Below are 18,900 nucleotides of genomic sequence, written 5' to 3'. Positions count from 1 at the left end.
TTTAGATATTTGGACTAGAAACAAGACAAAAAATAAGAAAACTATTTTTGCATTGTTTTGCATCGATTTCTTTACCCAAATACTGTTCAACTCCACAGAAATTCAAACCATCTAATGAAACTGTATTCATATTGCAACATTTATTGCAGAAAAATAAAATATCTCAATGTCAGATTTTTACAATATCGTGCAGCCCTAATAATAGGTCCTCTTTAATATATATTAATATACCCTCATTTCCCATTAATATGCAAATGAATCGAATCGATCCAGGAGGGATAGACTTTTTTTGTAAATTAAAATTCGCAAAAGCTCTAATTGTTTTTTTTAAACTGATGGATAATTTTCTGTGTATGCGTGTGCATATTCCAAGTCTTGTATTATTCCAATAAAGTTTATGGTTAATTATATTGTAGTTGTATGTTGTTTCAGACACCGACTGCACATTTAGATGTGACTAACCTTTGCATTTGTTTGTAGTCTTGTCAAGAATGGCTTTGGTGGACACGATCTTCCCATATCTGCTTACAGAGAGAGAAAGAAAGAGAGACATGATCAGCACATGAGTCAGTCACTTAGTCAAATGACACAACAGCACAGGAATTCATGACCTGCAAGACATGAAACACAAGATCTACCATAATCTATGAGCCGAGAAAATAAATAACACCATCCGAGAGAGCTGTTTGAAACGCACTTAATTCAGAAACAAAGAGTCAGTTTTGACAGAATCATCCACAGGCACTTGATGCCGACAGTCCGAGTGCTTTAAAGAGCCACTGTGACAGATGAGGACCGAACTGCATTAATGGAGTGACCATGAGAAACCTGTTATTACAGCACACAAATCACCATGGTTCAAAGGAAATGCTTGTCTCCCTCTGTGTGTGTGTGTGTTAGAGAAAGACTGAGAAAAGGAACACACCATTAATAGCGTGGGGAAGAACAGATAAACACTGGAGTGTGTGTACATCATACTACTGAACTGCTTTCTGCGTTGAACTAGTCTACGATAATTATGAACGGAATTAGTTTCACACGTTTTTCTAAACTATCATGTAGGACTATGAATTAGCAATGAATATTTTAAACAATACTGCTATTTTACCACATGACCTCGTTGCTTTGCATATGCTTTGCTAATTATTGTTGAATATAAGCAATTAGGTAAAGAAAGACACAAAAGAAAAGTACTATTTATTTATTTATTTAGTTAATTTATATTTTCCTTCACTTTCGTCAGTTTGTTCGTCAACTTTGTTCTTCGTCACTGTCGCCACTGGCTGCTTGGTTTGGGGCTTGTGGGCCTGTGCATTGATGGATTAGCGCTTCAATGTTTGGACTTGCAGCAGTGAAATTTAAACCACACTGAACTGAACTAAACTGAACTTCAACTCTGAAATCTGGACGGACAGTTTTAATCTACAGGAACTTTTAAGTTAAGCTGCTTTGACACAATCGACATTGTAAAAGCGTTAGAGGAATAAACATGAATTGAATTGAATTGAATTTGTCACCATGGAAATAAGTCATATTTTAGATCACAATTTTTGTTCAAATTCAGCAGGTCATATGGGCATACTGTGTAATATTAGCATTCGGCATACACTTCCTTGTGCACAAACAGTATGAGAACACAGGCGACGTGATTCTGCTACTTCTTAATTGCACACATTGTACAAAGAAAAGGTCACAAAACAGAGGGAACATGGGATTTTGTCAGAACATGGTAATCAAATGCAATTTTGTTCACACAAGCTGAAAGCACACCATAATGTAATGTCTGGAATGTTTAAAGTAGGCATGGGATGATAACCGTTTTCAAGGTGTACTGTGGTTTGGAAAAGCCAAGGTTTTAAAACGGCCAAAATTTTTTGTTATACTATTCCTACGTTATATGTAAGTTGTTTTAATGTTTTCTTTCAAGTTTTTCACTATCTCCAAAGATATCCAAAGATGCTGTTTTATATTGTAAAGAAATCCGTGCTTTTAAAACTAATGAAGACAGCAGAAGTCAATAATTAAAGGTGCAGTAGGTGATTGTCTTCAAAAGCATTTTTTTGTTGTGCTGGTTGAAAGTCTCTTCACATTCTAATAATAATGATTACAGTAAAAGATCTAAATGTGTTTATATGCATCTTTATATTCTGGATAAGGCATAAAACTGAAAAAAAAATTTGTTCTTTACTGGAGGAAGGACGTATTTCATTAAGTATTTCTGTTAGAAAGGTAATGTTTGTTTTAAAACTATTTTAGCTTCACGCAGAGCTGATGTAGTTTGAGTTGTTACAAATGGGTAATGCACAAACGTGCTGTTCAGCCACTGAAATTCGCGACATCAGGTGGCGTGGCTTTGAAACACAGTCCCTCCCCTGCTGTCCAAAGCTAATATGCTAACCGATTAGCATTTTGGCAGATCACCTACTCCACCTTTAATTTGAATTATTTAGCCTGATATTTTTACTGCTGCAAAATATTATAAATGTTTCTCAAAATAAACTATAATGCGTTCAAAGGGGAAACAAGTTTTAGTTTTTTTAATATTTTTGAGTAGTAATTACAATACCATGTAAAAAATCGTGAAACCGTGATGTTTTTCTCCAAGGTTACAGTCAGAATTTGCCCAATTTGAAGTCAATAAAATCTTTTAACGGTTTTATATTTTGATACATTTAAAGTGGAGGTGAAACTAAATTTTCGACAACCTTTTCTATGTCACATGATCCATCAGAAATAATTCTAACATGCAGATTTGGTGTTCAAGAAACATTTATTAAAGGGGTAGTTCACCCAAAAATGAAAATTCTTGTTCCAGCACTTGCTCCAAAGCTGATTGAGATAATCTGAAGAATGTTGGAATCCAGCAGCCAAATATATTATAACTACCTCAAGTCAATGGCAGCTGCTTTCCAACATTCTTCAATATATATTCTTTTGTGTTCGACAGAAACTCAAACCGGTCTTAAATAGCTGAAGGGGGAGTAAATGACATAATTTTAATATCTGGCTGAACAATCCTTTTAATATTATCAATGTTGTTGGGAAAATCTTGATTCCTTGATGAACAGCAAGGACAAAAAAAAAAAACAGTTTTTACTTGAAATAATTAGTCACATTATAAATCTACTACATGTAGTGAATTTTAATAATTTCTTACAACCCCCAGCTCGCATTTCAAATGTTTGCACACTGAAAATAAATGTATTCACATTTCTGCCGGCTTAGATTTATTGACGTCCCTCTCACGAAGGCTGCGCAGGAAAAAAGCGGTGACAGTAGTGCTGACTGGTAAAGGGCTGTTTTTCATTCAACCTTCGCCGAAGCTTGCTTTTCCAAAACTGAATTTTAAATACGCTCATATATTTATAAACCCTCTTCCTGTGCCATTAAAACTCAGGCTCGGATGAATAAATATTTACTCAGAGTGACGTTTACCAGAGCTGCGCGAGCAGAAAAAAAAAACACTAAACAACATTTTGGGGCGCGTCCTGGGCTGTGCCGCAAAAGAGGGGGAAAGCAGAACCAATCAGATTTCACACACAGATCACAAGACTCCACGTGCCAGAGGACCGCTCGACCTTGGCCTTGACCCGTTGGCTCCAACGGGGAGGCCCCATTTCCTGCCCCCGCCGGCCGAATTCCGTCAGCAGCTCCCAGAGCGACGCTGCTTTTCTGCCTGATGCGGATCAAGCAAATCAATCCGTGGCTCTGCCCCGAACGGTCACACTGTAAATGCGAATAGTATACCTTACTATCAAAATTCTAGTGTGTTTACTTAATTTTAAGCTAATTGTTGAGTTTACTAGAAATGCATTAGTGTTGCTGACATAGTAAGGTATAAAGTTCCCATAACTAATGTAATTTGAGTAAAATTGCTTATAAGGGCTAAGCCATGCTGTTACGCATGCGTACTGGGTGGTGATTTCCCATCCCCCATCCCGAGTCACAACCAACCGCCACCCAGCACCGCCATTGAAGGACAGGATTTCATATTGAGAAGATGTACTGCTGTAAAATCAAGGTAAACTTTTCGTTTTAATTACTACTTTGATTTTATTTGTATAGTATCAGTAATCTGTTTATTTCCTGCACTTTGTGAAATTGTTTGCTGTTTTGTGAACTAATTAATAGCCCATGATGTTGTGACTAAACGTTTTGACCACTGCACGTTATTTGCAATAACGTTACTGTCTACTTTACTAGATAAGCTATTTTTAGCTGCTTAGTCCTTTTTAATAACTATTAATAATTTGTAAAGTTAGTAGTAATTTGTAAAGTGGGCGTTATGCTCTAAAAGAGCGGGCCGCGCCATATTAAATGATGCACTGAGAGAGCAAGAGCGCGCGCAATGATCCGTTCAAATAGATGTAAAGTTAACACATACTGTAGCTGTAGGTCTACATTTTTAAAAAAAGAAAACGAAACCTATTTATCCGCATTACAAATACAGTAACGTTAGTTATCGCTGAACTTTAGTGGCGCTTGTTGTGACGAAAATATGCGTGTTTTTTTTTTAAGATTTACTTTTATGAGATCACCTGCAGGAAGCAGGTGAGGAGGTCAGCTGTGATTCGGTCCGGTGTAACACCGGCGTCAGCGAGCGGCTCATGATCAGACCAGTCGTTTTTTTCTCCATGATCGCCGGGGCAGCAGCAGTTTTAACCCGCCGAGGCTTTTAGAACATTATAAAGCAGTTTCAGTTCAAAATGGACCCGTGAGTGTCGTAGGTAATTTAGGATTTCGATGCGATTACGATTCGTGTCACTGTATGAGGCAGATACATATTTACACATGATGCTAAAGTGTGCTTATGCTAACAATCCTTATGAAACTTAAAGTTAAACTTATGAAAATGCGAGAGATATTTAATTAACTCATTTATTTGTTTTATATGCTATTTGTCTTTTCTTTATGCCGTTTTGAAGGTTTATTCCAGTGTTGCCGTTACATTATTGAGTGTTTTGTATTGCTGTAATGACAAATAAATCTGACCAGATGCGACTGAATATGTGTGATGGATAACGTTAATGATGAAGTGGTATAACTCGTACAACCAAGCACAGAAACATCCCTTTGTTTGCTCAATATCACACAAAGGCATCAACAAGCCTTTGTTATAAGCAAACTTTCTGTAAAGAAACAGGCTTTGCCAAACCTGTTAGTTTGCATTTTTAAAGAAGGTTTCACTAATTTTTAACAATTTAGGGCAAATAAATTTGAACAATTACAAGGTTGTTTAAAATGTAGCACACCATTAGAGTATTGTGAGTGGCATATTTGGTTTGTAATATCATTATACCCTTTATTTATTTTTTATTTCAGACTACCAGTTTGTGAGCTGATATGCAGTGGAAATGTAAGTTTTGCACTTAAGTTACACATCAAAGAAAACTTTTTGAACAATACCTCACAAGCCATAGAACATATTCATGAATTGTTCTATTAACGTTACCTTGTCTCCATACTGAGTGTCAGGGTAATTTTAAATCGTTTAATGCATTAAAAGTACATTTAACAAAATTCTCAGCAAAGAACTGCATGATCAAGAATAGTCAGAATATTTTGTTCATTTGAATAATCATCTGAGGACTAGTTAGAAATAGGGTTGTTGTGTTGTGATACCATTAATTTATGTTACACTACTATACCAGCTGAAGTATGGTGATACCAAGTAGTATTGCAATACTGTAATTCATAACTTAAATCCATGAAATAAAGAAAAATGTCAGAAATAATATATTGTATATGTTATTATAGGCCTACTTGAATTTAAATAATTCCCTTATTGTTGAAAAAAGTATTTGCACATCACCTAAAATGTATTCATTCCAGCAAAAAAAAATACATTAAAATAAAGATACATAAAGAAAAGAGCATTTTTCCAACAAACCTAGGCTATATGAAGTGGTCAAAAATTGTTTCCTGTTGCTATTTTGGGTTTTTCATCTATCATACTTTTTTCACAATTATTAACGGATAAGAATCCAAAGTAATTCAAAATTTCACTTTATGAGTCATTCTTTTTAATAGATTGTCACGGTTGTTGTAGCTATTATATCATATTGACAGGAACAGAAATAAACCAATTCCGATTTAAAATGAACCATCACAAAATATGCAATAGGCTACTATAAAAGGCGCAAATTCTACAGTTTTACAACCTTAGAAGGCTCCATAGACTATTAAAATACAATGATCTATTGTTGCTGAATCGTGTAAGTATTTTAGTGACTTTTTCACATGCAGCATTATGTATTGTAGGCAGACTGTTAATGACAATACTACCGTTTACAAACTACAGTGGCACCGCCAGTATCTTGGAGCCATAGTATCACGATACTACCATAGTACCGGTAAACCGTGCAACCCTAGTCAGAAAGTTCAGTGTCCTTTTAAAGACATCAATTGAGACAAATATTTATTCCACTTTTAATGCGCATAAAAGTAAGGCACACCAGCAACAATGCCATGATTATATTTAATCGGGGGTTGTGTTTATTACTGTTTGGTGACAAGTATAGCTCATGCTTTTGATGACAGGCGCCGGGAGTATTTGGCAGCTTTTATTATTCAAGAACATTTAACTATGTCATGTTAAAGTGTAACATCTGTTGCTCAATGGCATTGCATTGTATCATTGCATGTGTTTCTGATTTCTGTTTTTTGTTTTAGAATTTCGCTTAGCCATGTCAATAACACTTTACGTTTTTGTGCACAACAGTGACATCCAGAATGAAGTCATAGAGGAAACACCAGCTGATACAAGTGCTGCAGAAGGTTTGTTTTCTTTTCAAAACTTTGTGTGATTTTGTGAATTTGTGTTTTTGAATGTTATTAATGACTAATAATGTTTTGATTGGATCTTTGCAGAATTCAATCGAATATCAGGAAGAAATGTGAGATCCAAGTTCTACGCTGCATTGGACACACACTGCTCGTTTGATTGAAATAAAAAAAAAAAACAGGAGAAAATTGCAGAAGAAAACTAGAAGAAATTTTCAACATGTCAATTCAAAGGTATTTTTGTGACATCATCTTTGAATCATAATTTGCATTTGATTGCAATAAATTGCATTTGATGTTTTCATTGGGCTATAATGCATGTCTACCTGTCTTTACTTTTTCAAGGTCATCTGGCAGCAGTTCTCCGGGGTCTTTCAGTCCTTTAGAGGGATGAGTCTAAAGAAATTTTCAGGATGTGTTTTGTAAGTAGTATTATTGTTTCTGCTTTCTTAGACTGGAAATGAAGCAGTCATTCCAGTTTACTTCACTTATTAATAAAAATTTTCAATTTTATAAAAATAAAACAAATGCATTTAATGTAAGTATTTGAAAGTAAGAGGGATGTTATATTATGGCCTTTGGAGCAAGAGCATTGCTATGTTGCAAATACAGCAGCTTGTGCCATCACAGGGTCAGTTAGCTTCATAGGCCAGTGAAGTAATGAATGCATTTCTTTAATTTTTAAACACACTTGTTTTGAAAAGGAGGAAGATTAGCTTGAAAAAAAAATCTTAATAAGTGTAATACCTATGTAATATGTTGAGAGAAATATAATTTCAGTTGAAAGAACCTGCTGGATTAAGATGTAAAAAGATAGTGTTAAAAGCCACAAAGTCAAAGATGCTCCGTATTATAACCAACCCTGTGAAGTCACCTGCTGTGGGATTGTAGATGGCTGCACCCTTGTTCTAAAAGCCATACTAAAACATCAATTTTCTTATTAAAAAATAGTTATTAATACATTTTTAAAAAGTGTGCTAAATAATGCAAACTTGACTCACTGCTTTAATCTAGCAAAACCAAATGCATTCATGAATCGGTTCCCAATTTATTAAGATTTCCCTACAAAATATTTATATTGATTATGTAGCACCAATTGGTCTCTCACACATTTGCATTTAATTTCTTGAAAATGTTTTAAAAGTACTTTTACTGCAGTTTGTTTTAGTACATTACAGTGTTTCTTTAACTAAAAAAAATTATTGTTCCTTTACAATAGTATCATGTTCAAGATACTGGAATTTAGTACCAATCTCTGCTGCAATTTTAAGCAGCAAATTTCCTGCTAACATTTTAAGCACATTTTAGCACATTTTTAAACAGCACTGTTTTGCCATTCTGTTCACATGCTTAACAGAAATGACACTCAACAATGCTCAAATGTTAGCAGGAAATGGATGTTTTTAAAATTACTATATGGATTGGTAATAAATTCCACTATCATGACAAGCCTAGTAGAAGCAGTACAGGCAAATCCATCGTGTTGGTCTACATTGAAGAAGGAGCACCATAGCAAGGCCTTCTTATAAGAAGCATTTGAATGTAAAATGTACTATAAACACAAATAGTCATGCTAATAAGCAACTAGTTAATAGGGTAATTGGTTCCTACTAAAGTGTTACTAAATTAAGCACAAGGAATTGTATTTTTTTCACCTCTGCTTTTGGTCTCCTGGCCACTACAGGCTTTATTAGTGCCATTTAGAATATCAAACTTTACTTATTTTTCTTTCTCTATTCATAGGATGTAATTGTAGAGTCGGACTTCAGTGCAGAAGATGTTGGCCTGCTGACTGTCGTGTGTGAAGATGTCTAAAGAACCGCATTATGGATGCAATGTGGGCCTTTATACTGGAAGGAAAAGTGGTTATGGACTTTGCCACATGCAGTATGTCTCTTTTTTTGCTTTGATTTACACACTGAATTCGGACTACCCAAAGACTTTGAGCAATGCATTTGAATTTGTTCAACGTGTGTTGCTTTTGCTGGGAGGGAAGCTCAATGTGTTTTATTCGGCGAGTGCCTATATACTGCTGTGCTTTATGTTTAAAGGTTCAGGTATAATGGCATGTTTAATTACAAAGTGTTGCTTTTTAACATGTTGCTGTTTGCAGTGTTACATTTAGGACTGCAGCATTTTGGTGTTTAAAACACTTTTTTTTTTTTTACCAAAAAAGTGTATTGTGATTTATAGGGTTGTCAAAAGTATTGAGTTTGGTACCAATCGGTACTGAAATAAATAAAAAAAAAGTCCATCCATTTCCCACTAACATTGCAAGAACTGATTGGCCATTGTGTTCACATGCTCAGTAGATATGACTGATTGGCTTTGAAGGTCATTATTTTTACCACACTTCACCACTGTTCACCAGGTGCAAAGATACAAAGACACTGGATAACTTCAAAGCACTGTCGATCAGTCGATTCATCACCAGATAGCTTATATGTTAGCTTCTAAACAAATCAGCTATCGACATGGCTTTGAAACACTTCAGTGTCTGTGTAACTTTGTTTGGACTCAGTGAAAAATGGTAAACCTATGACAGTCACAGCCAATCACAGTCATTTCTGTTGAGCATGTGAACCCAGTGGCCAATCAATGGTGTTTAAGAACGAGCTCAGTAGCACTCAAATGCTGGTGGAAAATGGATATTTTTAATATTTCAGTATTGATTGATACCAAACTCAATACTTTTGACCACACTAATGTGATATTTTCTGTAGGAAAATCTAAACTACACAGTCTAACAAATTAGCTTTAAAGCTTAATATCTGTTCCTCTGTGAGTGTCTATATGCTGCCATGTTTAAGGTGCTGGTGCAATGGCATGTTTAATTACACTAATTCAAGTATCTTTTTTCCAAGTGTCAAGTATTTAAAGTTTTTTTGATAGATTTCCAAACCTTTTCGAAAACTTGTGTTTTAGGGTTGAACATGTTTATTATATTTTTTGTCTGTATTGCTGTTTACAGTATATTACAGCACTTTACAACAGGTTTTTACAAAACTGTATTGTGTACAAGTGTATTGTGATACTAAAATATCACAAGTGTATTGTGAAATTCTGCTAATTTTGTCAAATAAAATGTTTACATTTAAGACCTGTATAATGTCATTACTTGTAGGTTGAACTACATATTTTATGTTCAGTTTAATTGAAGAAAATGTGGAAACCGATTGCACGTAGTTTCTTTAGTTGACATTACTTAAAATGGTGGATTAAAACAATGTTGAGACTACTAGCATTCAAGATGTTAACTGAACATGGTAGAACAGTATTAGTTAAATAGAGTTATTAAAGTAATCTTACTATAAAACCTTAAGTAAGATTACTAAATAATGACAAGTATGTTAACTAGAATTTTCTATTAAACTTACTTAATTTTTAACAGTTAGTTTACTTTATAAGTTTTAGTTTTCTTACTTCAAGGCAATAATTAAACTTAACTTAAGATTTCCTTGTAAGTTTATATTGCAAAAATAAGGCAATCGGTTTCCAAACTTTTTTTAAGTAAACTGAACATGTTAGAATTTACAGTGCACTCTCTGTGATTAAAACAGCTTCAGAAAGTGAGGTTTCGATGTCGCCGCAATACCTCAAAGCTCAAACATTCCTCATGGTTTTAAATTAAATATACTGTTGTGATTGCGATTGAGTCTAGTTATAATGAACATTTGACCTCGGCTTCACTTTTAACCAGGACGGAAGCCAAGAGGATTACACCCCCGCCCCCCTCACACACACCCCACTCCCGAATCTGACTCTTTACAATCAATTTGAGGGATTACCATGGTGATGACTGGTTTCCTGAGGGCAGCAAGGGGTAAATTAAACCCTACTGGGAATGAATGAATGAATGGAATACACATGAGAGCAGGACGCCTGTGCACAAATAAGTACTCTTGCGTACTGTACATACAGTCAAACCAAACATTATTGGACACCTTCAGTACTTTCAGTTTTTCTATTGTTCAGAAAACGGGAATAAAACATGGGAAACACTATTGTTAAAACAAATTCATTCATAATGCCAGATTAAAACATTGATAGAACGGTATATAATATAATAAGCTTATGTGTTAATATGGAATACGCATATAATGGATTACAATCAACATATCATTTTTTTTTTTTTTAATGCCATGTCAGCAAGAAAGGCTATTTCATTTTTAATATTTATTAGTAGAGGATCATAATTTACTTTTGCTAATGATTAAATTTCTTTTGTTAAATGCATATCTAAAAAATTAAATGATTTCTGATCCCATTTCAGATTAAATGTGTCTTTAATAGTTAATGAGGGTGTATATTTAAAAGATATGGTCTGTGTTTTCTGTACATTTAATTTATAACCTGCATGTGAACCGAATTTCTTCATTAAATTCATTAGTTCGGGAAGGGAAGTTGTGGGTGTGCTTAAATAAATCAAAATATCATCTGCATGTAATGGCAGTTTGTAAATATCTCCATTTATGTTTATACCTTTATTATTTTTAGTTTGTCTTATCCTTTGTGCCGAAGGTTCTATATATAGAGCAAATAACAACGGGGAGATCTTTGTCTTGTCCCACGTTGTAATGTTATGGTGTCTGTGAGATGTCTGTTTATTTTTAACCGGGCTACTGCTTTGTTATAAATTGCAAATGCCTTTAATAAAGTTTTCGTGTATGAAAATTTTTCAAGAGCTTTATTTAAAAAGGACCAATTTACAAAATCAAAAGCCTTCTCCGCGTCAAGACTGATTAAAAGAGCTTCTATTTTGTTCTAATAATGTATTATATGTAAGGATCGTCTAATATTATCATGGGTTTGTCTTTGCAAGATAAAACCAGCCTGATCTTTATGTATAGAAGTGTGGAGGAATCTTTTACAATCTCGTGTATAATTTATAATCAACATTTAAGGTCGAGATTGGCTTTTTAATAACGAAGGCTATTTCATGGCAAAGTCATTTATATATAATAAATATAACATTACATTTAATGATAAATATACAATTCAACACAACAAACAGATAAATGCATAAATTAGATATGATTTGTAACGTTAGAATAAGATAAAAATTCTCATTTCTTTCCTTGTGACACTTTGCTGAATATCTCCAACAGTGAGTTCGGTTTGCAATCAACAAAAATAATTCAGTATTTTAATTTCTATCACTTCATAACTATCATTTCTGTGTAGTAGAGCTGCACAATTAATCGTTAAAAGATCGACCCCCTAGACGATCTTAATCCAGCATTTCTACGATTCTGCCAATCATATTTTCAAGTTCAGGAGAGAAGAAAAGGCGGCTGCACGAGTCTTGTCATTGTTTCACACACGTTTCTCAGTGACATTGACACTTTCAAATGATGTTGAATGAGTCGCATACTGTATTTATAAGGAACAATTCACCTAAAAAATTTAATTTTTGTCTTAATATAATGATGTTTTCGCTATCGGGAAATCACACGTCACGTGACGCGAGCTGCTGACCGAGCTGTAATCACAGAGAGGGCACGCGCGCTCTACTTAATGATAGACGCGCGCGCGTCTACTTTAGTTAACAGAACCTGCATATGTCGCGAGTAACAGGTAATACAGTTGTAAATAATGTTCTGTTTGTGGCACAGAGTGATCGTTTGGGAGCCGCGCGCGAAGTATGAACAAGCACTTAGCAGTCAGAACGAAACCTAAAGTGTGCACTTCATTCAAATGATCGTATAGCATTTTAGAGTTATGATTACGACAAGCATTTGATATGTTTTTTTATTTTCTTTTATAGCGAACCCACAGTTGTGCATGAAAATACATGTTTACAGTGTTAGTATAAGTACTCTAGTCTATATTGTTGAATATAATCTGATAATGGCAAATGTCTGATTTTATGAGTGAATAAATTTGTCTAATATGATAGATTGCAAACATATATCTCAAACATAATTCAACATAATTATTATAAGTAGCACAGAATTATTTATAGAAATCAGTAGACCTACACATGATATTATTATCGATGTTGTGCCATATGTTTGTTTTTACCATACCTTTATTTTACATCTACAGAATCGTGAGAAAATCGTGATCTTTATTTTAAGCAAAAAAAAATCGTGATTCTCATTTTAGCCAGAATCGTGCAGCTCTACTTTGTAGTATCATGCTGTCCGCCAGAAGAAACCTGCTTCTCAATATTTTCCCAGAATCACTGCAGCAGGTTTTTAGTCCATCGTATGAAGTATTTTTAGGTATAAATGTTTCACAGTTTACTTTATTTTTGCTGTCCTCACTTTTTGAAATAAGCTATAGTGTCCTGCACCCAGTAGTTAGAAAAAAAAAATCATGGTGTTCAAATTATTTTCGGTGTGACTGTATATTGGTTGAAAGGCGAAGTTATGGGGTCTGTAATAACATTAGCCAATATTCCATTGTGTTCGGCAGGATGAAATTAGTAACAGACTTCTCGCAATATTTTAGGGAACTAAGCAACGCTTGTATGTTTGGAAACTATCCCCTTGACAACGTCTGCAGATAGACATGTGAATTTTCCTGCTCCAGTAAATGCTGAATCATGGCTGCCGGTTTAATACTGCAGGCACAGCTGCGGTTATGAACACAGCCCTTGGTGTGTGCGTTTGTTTGTGTGTGTTTGTGTGTATGTGTGTTTGGTTTGAGCTTCAGAGGGTGACATGTGATGAACATGTCTTGAATAACCAAAGGAGAAAGCCCTAATATGAGTTTTCAGGCAGTAGACAAATAAGAATGTAATACAGCTTATTCTCTTCCCGATTCATTAGAAAGTGTCCCATTTTTTGTGGTAGAAAAATGATGACTATTATACATTTTTACCCTGATTTACAAAAAAAAAACCCACCAATATCAGGGCTCGAAATTGCAACCATTTTGGTCGCATATGCGCCCGAAATGTTATTTATGCAAACTTAAAATATATTTGGGAGCACTTGTGCGAGTGCTAAAAATTGTTGTGTGCGACCAGTTTTTACTGCAAAATGTTCACCACATGTGCGGATTCGGAATGGTTTAAAACAGTTGTTATGTCGACTTGCTGCAGTAAAAGCCAAATCCGTAATGCTTGCCCCGCCTTCGCGCTCTTCTTATTGGCCCACCACTGCTCTAGCACTGAACGCGAATGATTGGTTAATATCAGCTGTCAATCACTCAGTCAGTGCCTTCTTGCTTGGGATGACAGAGAGAGCTACTACCGCGAAAAACTGTAAAGCGCTGAAGATGAGAATGAAGATAACACTGACAGATTTTGTTTTAGAAACCACAGCATCTAAAGTTACAAATAATAACACATCTTACTAGTGATCGTGTGCTGAATGTTAATCCACCATCTACACTTTTTCAAGAGTGGATAAAAGACTTCCATTGGCTTCAAGTCCGCTATGAAAAGTCTGTGGGATGGAGTTTTCAGGTAACTGTTAGTCACATCTAGCACAAGAGCTTCTGTTTAATCCTTCATATAATCGCCAGATGCTGTCCGCCGTGCAAGGGGCAGCTTTATGTAAAATTGAACACCACATACACAATCGCAAATGGGCTTACGCTGAGTAAATTAATATCGCTACTCATAAAAAGACCGGTATGGCTATTAGCATGACGTATGTATATAATAAGCTAAAGTATATGTCAAAAGCATCAGTGCAATATCAGACAGCACTTGTGAGAACAGCACAGTTATACCCTTAACAGATTCAATCAAGCAGTGCGTGCAGCACCGGTGAGCGCTTTGTGTACCTTTTGGTTGCTCAGTTATATTATAAGAATCTATTTTCTTTGGATAACGGGATTTTGTTGACACATATTTTCCTCACGCTTGCATATATATATATATATATATATATATATATATATATATATATATATATATATATATATATATATATATATTAGGGATGTAACGGTATTGTAAATGCCGTCATACCGCAATATGAATTTTTTTCGATATTACCGTAGTCGCATGACTCCTTTGCGGTCTGTTGTCGCTACAGATCCAGTAATGCGGAAATGGAGTGTGCTGCTAGAAGCGGGGATGAAAAAGAGCTGGAAAACTCTAAAGCGGGTGTTGTCGCCGCGCGCGTACTGAATAGCGGTGTTGTCGCGCGAGTTCTTATAAGCTGTGTTGTCGCGCGCGTACTGAATAGCGGTGTTGTCGCGCGAGTTCTTATCAGCTGTGTTGTCGCGCGAGTTCTTATCAGCTGTGTTGTCGCGCGCGTACTGAATAGCGGTGTTGTCAGCACACTGTTCAGATTGATGCAGACATGAGACCTCTATCTCACTCATGGTTTGTCCTCTCAAGTGGGGGAAAGACAATGCACAACGTTACCCACTGCTGTCAACCTGGGCCAAGTCATATCTCTCTTGTCCCAGAAACCTCAGTCCCAAATGAGAGGGTTTTTTCTGTTGCAGGGGACATTGTAAATACCCAGAAATACCAGCTTTTACCAGATTATATTTATATGATAATTTTCCTTTAAACCCATCTCTATCTAAGTGAGTGAGTGATTAAATGTTGAATGTGAGTTTCCAACAATACTAAATTGAAACTTTATTTTTTTTACATGGTTTAATATTTTTTTGTTATTAAAATTGAAGTTCCTGTTTCAAAGCTTACAGATAGATGGCTAATTTGTATGTCATTGACACTTTTGGCACTTTTTTAGAGTATTTTCATAAGTTTTGTTTTTTCTTGTAAATGATTCAATAAATACCGTACCGTGACATTCATACCGAGGTATTACCGAACCGTGAAATTCTGATACCGTTACATCCCTAATATATATATATATATATATATATATATATATATATATATATATATATATATATATATATATATATATATATATTTATTTATTTATTTATTTATTTTTTTTTTTGCTTGTTAGTTTGATTACTGTTGATTTCAAATGCAATAAATATGGTTGTATAAAACTTGCTGTAACGGTGCTTATAATTGGTTGGGTGCGACTAAATTTTGGCTGATGCACCTAAATTTTTAAAGTTGGGAGCACCGGTGCTACCAAGCAAAAAGGTTAATTTCTAGTCTTGAATATATTATGAACATATTATATACCAGACAAAAAGTCTTGTTACCTATCCAAGTTTTGAGTAACAACAAATAATAGCTTGCCTTCTAGTTGATCATTTGATATCAGAATGATACTGAGAACTGAGCTAAACTGAACTGAAGTTAAACACTAAAAAACTGAACTCCAATTTACTATGACAATTTATGTGAAGCTGCTTTGACACAATCTACACTGTTAAAGAGCTATACAAATAAAGGTGAATTGAATTGAATGGTCTTATATAAAAGGCAAAAGCCTCTAGATCACGCTTATTTCACCAAAATAAAATATGATCATGCCTTGATTTTTAATTATTAAATTAAGATAGTACGGTTTGACTTTACATAGACAAAAGTCTTGTTACTTAACAGAAATAATTTACAGTATAGAATATAAAGTCATGGTGCAGTGGAAACATAATTAATACTGTGTATGACTCCCATGAGCTTGGCTAACTGCATCCATACATCTCTGCAATGACTCAAATAAATTAATTAAATCTTCAATGCCCCCTCCTTCATCTTACCCCAGACATGCACAATAATGTTCATGTCTGGTGACTGGGCTGGCCAATCCTGGAGCACCTTTACATTCTTTGCTTTCAGGAACTATGATGTGGAGGATGAAGTATGAGAAGATACCTCATGCTGTTAATGCTGCCATCCACTCCACACAGATCTCTCGCACACCCCCATACTGGATGTAACCCCAAACCATGGTTTTTACTTTACCAAACTTGACTGATTTCTGTGAGAATCTTGGTTCTATGTGGATTCCAAAAGATCTTGTGCAGTATTTGTGATGATTGGGATGCAGTTCAACGTGATTAATCAGAAAAATCTACCTTCTGCCACTTTTACAAATGATCAGCTAGAAATCAAGATATTATTTGCTATTGGATATTTTACCCATATTTAAAAATTGTATTTCTAAAAAAGTAAATTATATTATACTTTGTAGTTTGTACATTTTGTTTATTTATTTGAATTTGAATAAATATTTGTTGTGCAATGTTAAAAATATCCAATTACAGATGGTTAGTTGATTGAAAAAAATAATTTGCTGTCATTACTGTAATATTTACATTGCCATTCTTAGGAGTGATTTTACTAAAAGCTGAACTGAAACAACATTGTTTTGGGGGGCTGAAATATAAATGATTAAAAATGGATTTCAAATGACAAGTTTATTGTATTGTGTGTAATCTACAAAAGTGTTATTTGTTTAAAAAAAGGTGGCATATTGCATGTTCAGTCCACACTTTACACTGTAGAACTACAGAATATGTACAGAATCACAGGGTTTCTTTACAAAGTGATATTTGCATTTTCTGGTCTGCCGTGCATAAAATGTCAGTGTATTCTTTGATCATTGGGTTTTTATTTTAGAAATGGATATTGAAAAACAAAAATTAACCGTTTTTTTTTTTTTTTTATATATTCGTTTTAAAATTCAAAAACGAGTATTGAAATTCAAGGCGTTTTTCCTTTTCATGGTGAATAACGAAAAAGCTAAATTCTAAATTGATTTGATTTTCATCTTTTATTTTGAATAACAATAAATTAAAATCCCCAGAAAACAGAAACGAATAAAGACTTGTTTTTATATTCCGAAACCAGGCCGACTCATTCACGGTGCCGCAATGCTTTTTTTCCACTTAATAATGTTATAAAAAGGTTCAGTAAAGTAAAAACTGTTCAGCAAAGCAATGCAAATAATGCATATTGTCAAATACGCTGTTCATTTTAAAATGCTGCTATGTAAAAATTATAATAATAAAATAATAATACTAATATATATTATTATATAATTATATTAGAAGTATAAATATTTATATATTATTTATTATTATAATACAATAGTATATATATATATATATATATATATATATATATATATATTTATATATATATATATATATATTTATATATATATATATATATATATATATATATATATATATATATAAAACCGGCTTTAATGAGGTAAATTTGTCTCAACAAAATCCCGTTATCACATGAAAATACCTTTTATAACATTGTTAAGTGGGAAAATAGCCTACAGTAGACTAGCCTGGCAGCATTGAGTCGGCCTGGTTTCGAAAAATAAAAAACAAGTCTTTATTCGTTTTTGACAATTTTATTTTTTGTTATTCAAAATAATAGATGAAAATCTAATCATTTTTGAAATTTGCTTTTCCGTTTTTCATCATGAAAAAGAAAAACGCCTCGAATTTCAATATTTGTTTTTGAATTTTAAATCAAAAAATGACTTGTTTTTCAATTTCCGTTTCTAAAATGAAAATCCAATGACCAAAAGATGACCATAATACAGTATTTTTAGCTAATTTCGCAGATTCATTGTGTCTGGAGATTGTTTTGACAAAGCTTTCATATGTACACAAAACTAATAAAGTCACAAAGAAAACACATCTCAGGTTTTAGTATTGTAGTGGTATCAAATGTACTTTAATTGCCCCCTTCCCCAACAAAACTCATCATTCTAGCAACTTATAGTCTAGAATTAATGATCCAGTCCATTCCTGGCAAGTTAAAACAAGTCCCATAGTATGATTTATTTATTGCTGAACGCTGCAAAATGCAGCAGATTACTATTGTTGTAAATGTCATTTTGTGCTATAAATCGATTATATAAATTACTTTTCGCAAGTCTGTTTGCCATTACAACTAATGAAAGACATCTCAGTTAGATGTTTTGCAAAATTCCCAACATGCAAAATGAAATCAGGCGTTGCATTATGGGGTACCCAGTCCAGCTCAGTATAACTTGTAAAATCCAAATCAATTTAAGTTAGCTTGTAAACAATTATTTCTCCAAAGCAGCTTTACAAATGTTCTGTGCTATAAGATTATCCAACAAAAATTGGTTGTGGACACCATTTCATGGTGACTGCGACCTCAAAATGGGATCGTGCGACTGGCTATGATATCACTGACATGACTAGGATGGTTATAAAAGGTTATTAGTGGTATAGTATTGAAAAAGCTGATTGTGTCGGATGTTTGCAGGGTAAATAGGGGCT

The 18,900-nt window shown here is 34.1% G+C and overlaps 1 protein-coding gene and 1 long non-coding RNA gene across 7 annotated transcripts in view; one reads left to right on the top strand and one right to left on the bottom strand.

Moving 5' to 3' along the window:
* Positions 1 to 18,900, bottom strand: part of rbms1a (RNA binding motif, single stranded interacting protein 1a) — a 60,442-nt gene that overhangs the window by 26,738 nt on the left and 14,804 nt on the right. For all 4 annotated transcript variants that reach the window (XM_005155722.6, XM_005155723.6, XM_688303.11 and 1 more), the window contains exon 3: positions 463 to 521. In XM_005155722.6, coding sequence (XP_005155779.1) covers positions 463 to 521 — 59 coding nt within the window. The remainder of the gene's footprint in view (positions 1 to 462; positions 522 to 18,900) is intronic.
* LOC137488242 (uncharacterized) lies at positions 3,972 to 9,882 on the top strand. 3 transcript variants are annotated; one of them, XR_012387032.1, is made up of 6 exons: positions 3,972 to 4,021; positions 5,323 to 5,356; positions 6,722 to 6,777; positions 6,871 to 7,017; positions 7,129 to 7,205; positions 8,527 to 9,882. It is a non-coding gene; the product is annotated as an uncharacterized lncRNA (long non-coding RNA). The 3 variants fall into 3 exon arrangements; XR_012387033.1 differs by lacking the exon at positions 3,972 to 4,021 and adding an exon at positions 4,619 to 4,714; XR_012387034.1 differs by lacking the exon at positions 3,972 to 4,021 and adding an exon at positions 4,619 to 4,727.

This window comes from Danio rerio, chromosome 11 (assembly GCF_049306965.1).
Source record: "Danio rerio strain Tuebingen ecotype United States chromosome 11, GRCz12tu, whole genome shotgun sequence".
NCBI classification, from domain to species: domain Eukaryota; kingdom Metazoa; phylum Chordata; class Actinopteri; order Cypriniformes; family Danionidae; genus Danio; species Danio rerio.
Note: the sequence above shows the minus strand (reverse complement) of the source record. Positions and strands in the feature narration are given on the sequence as shown.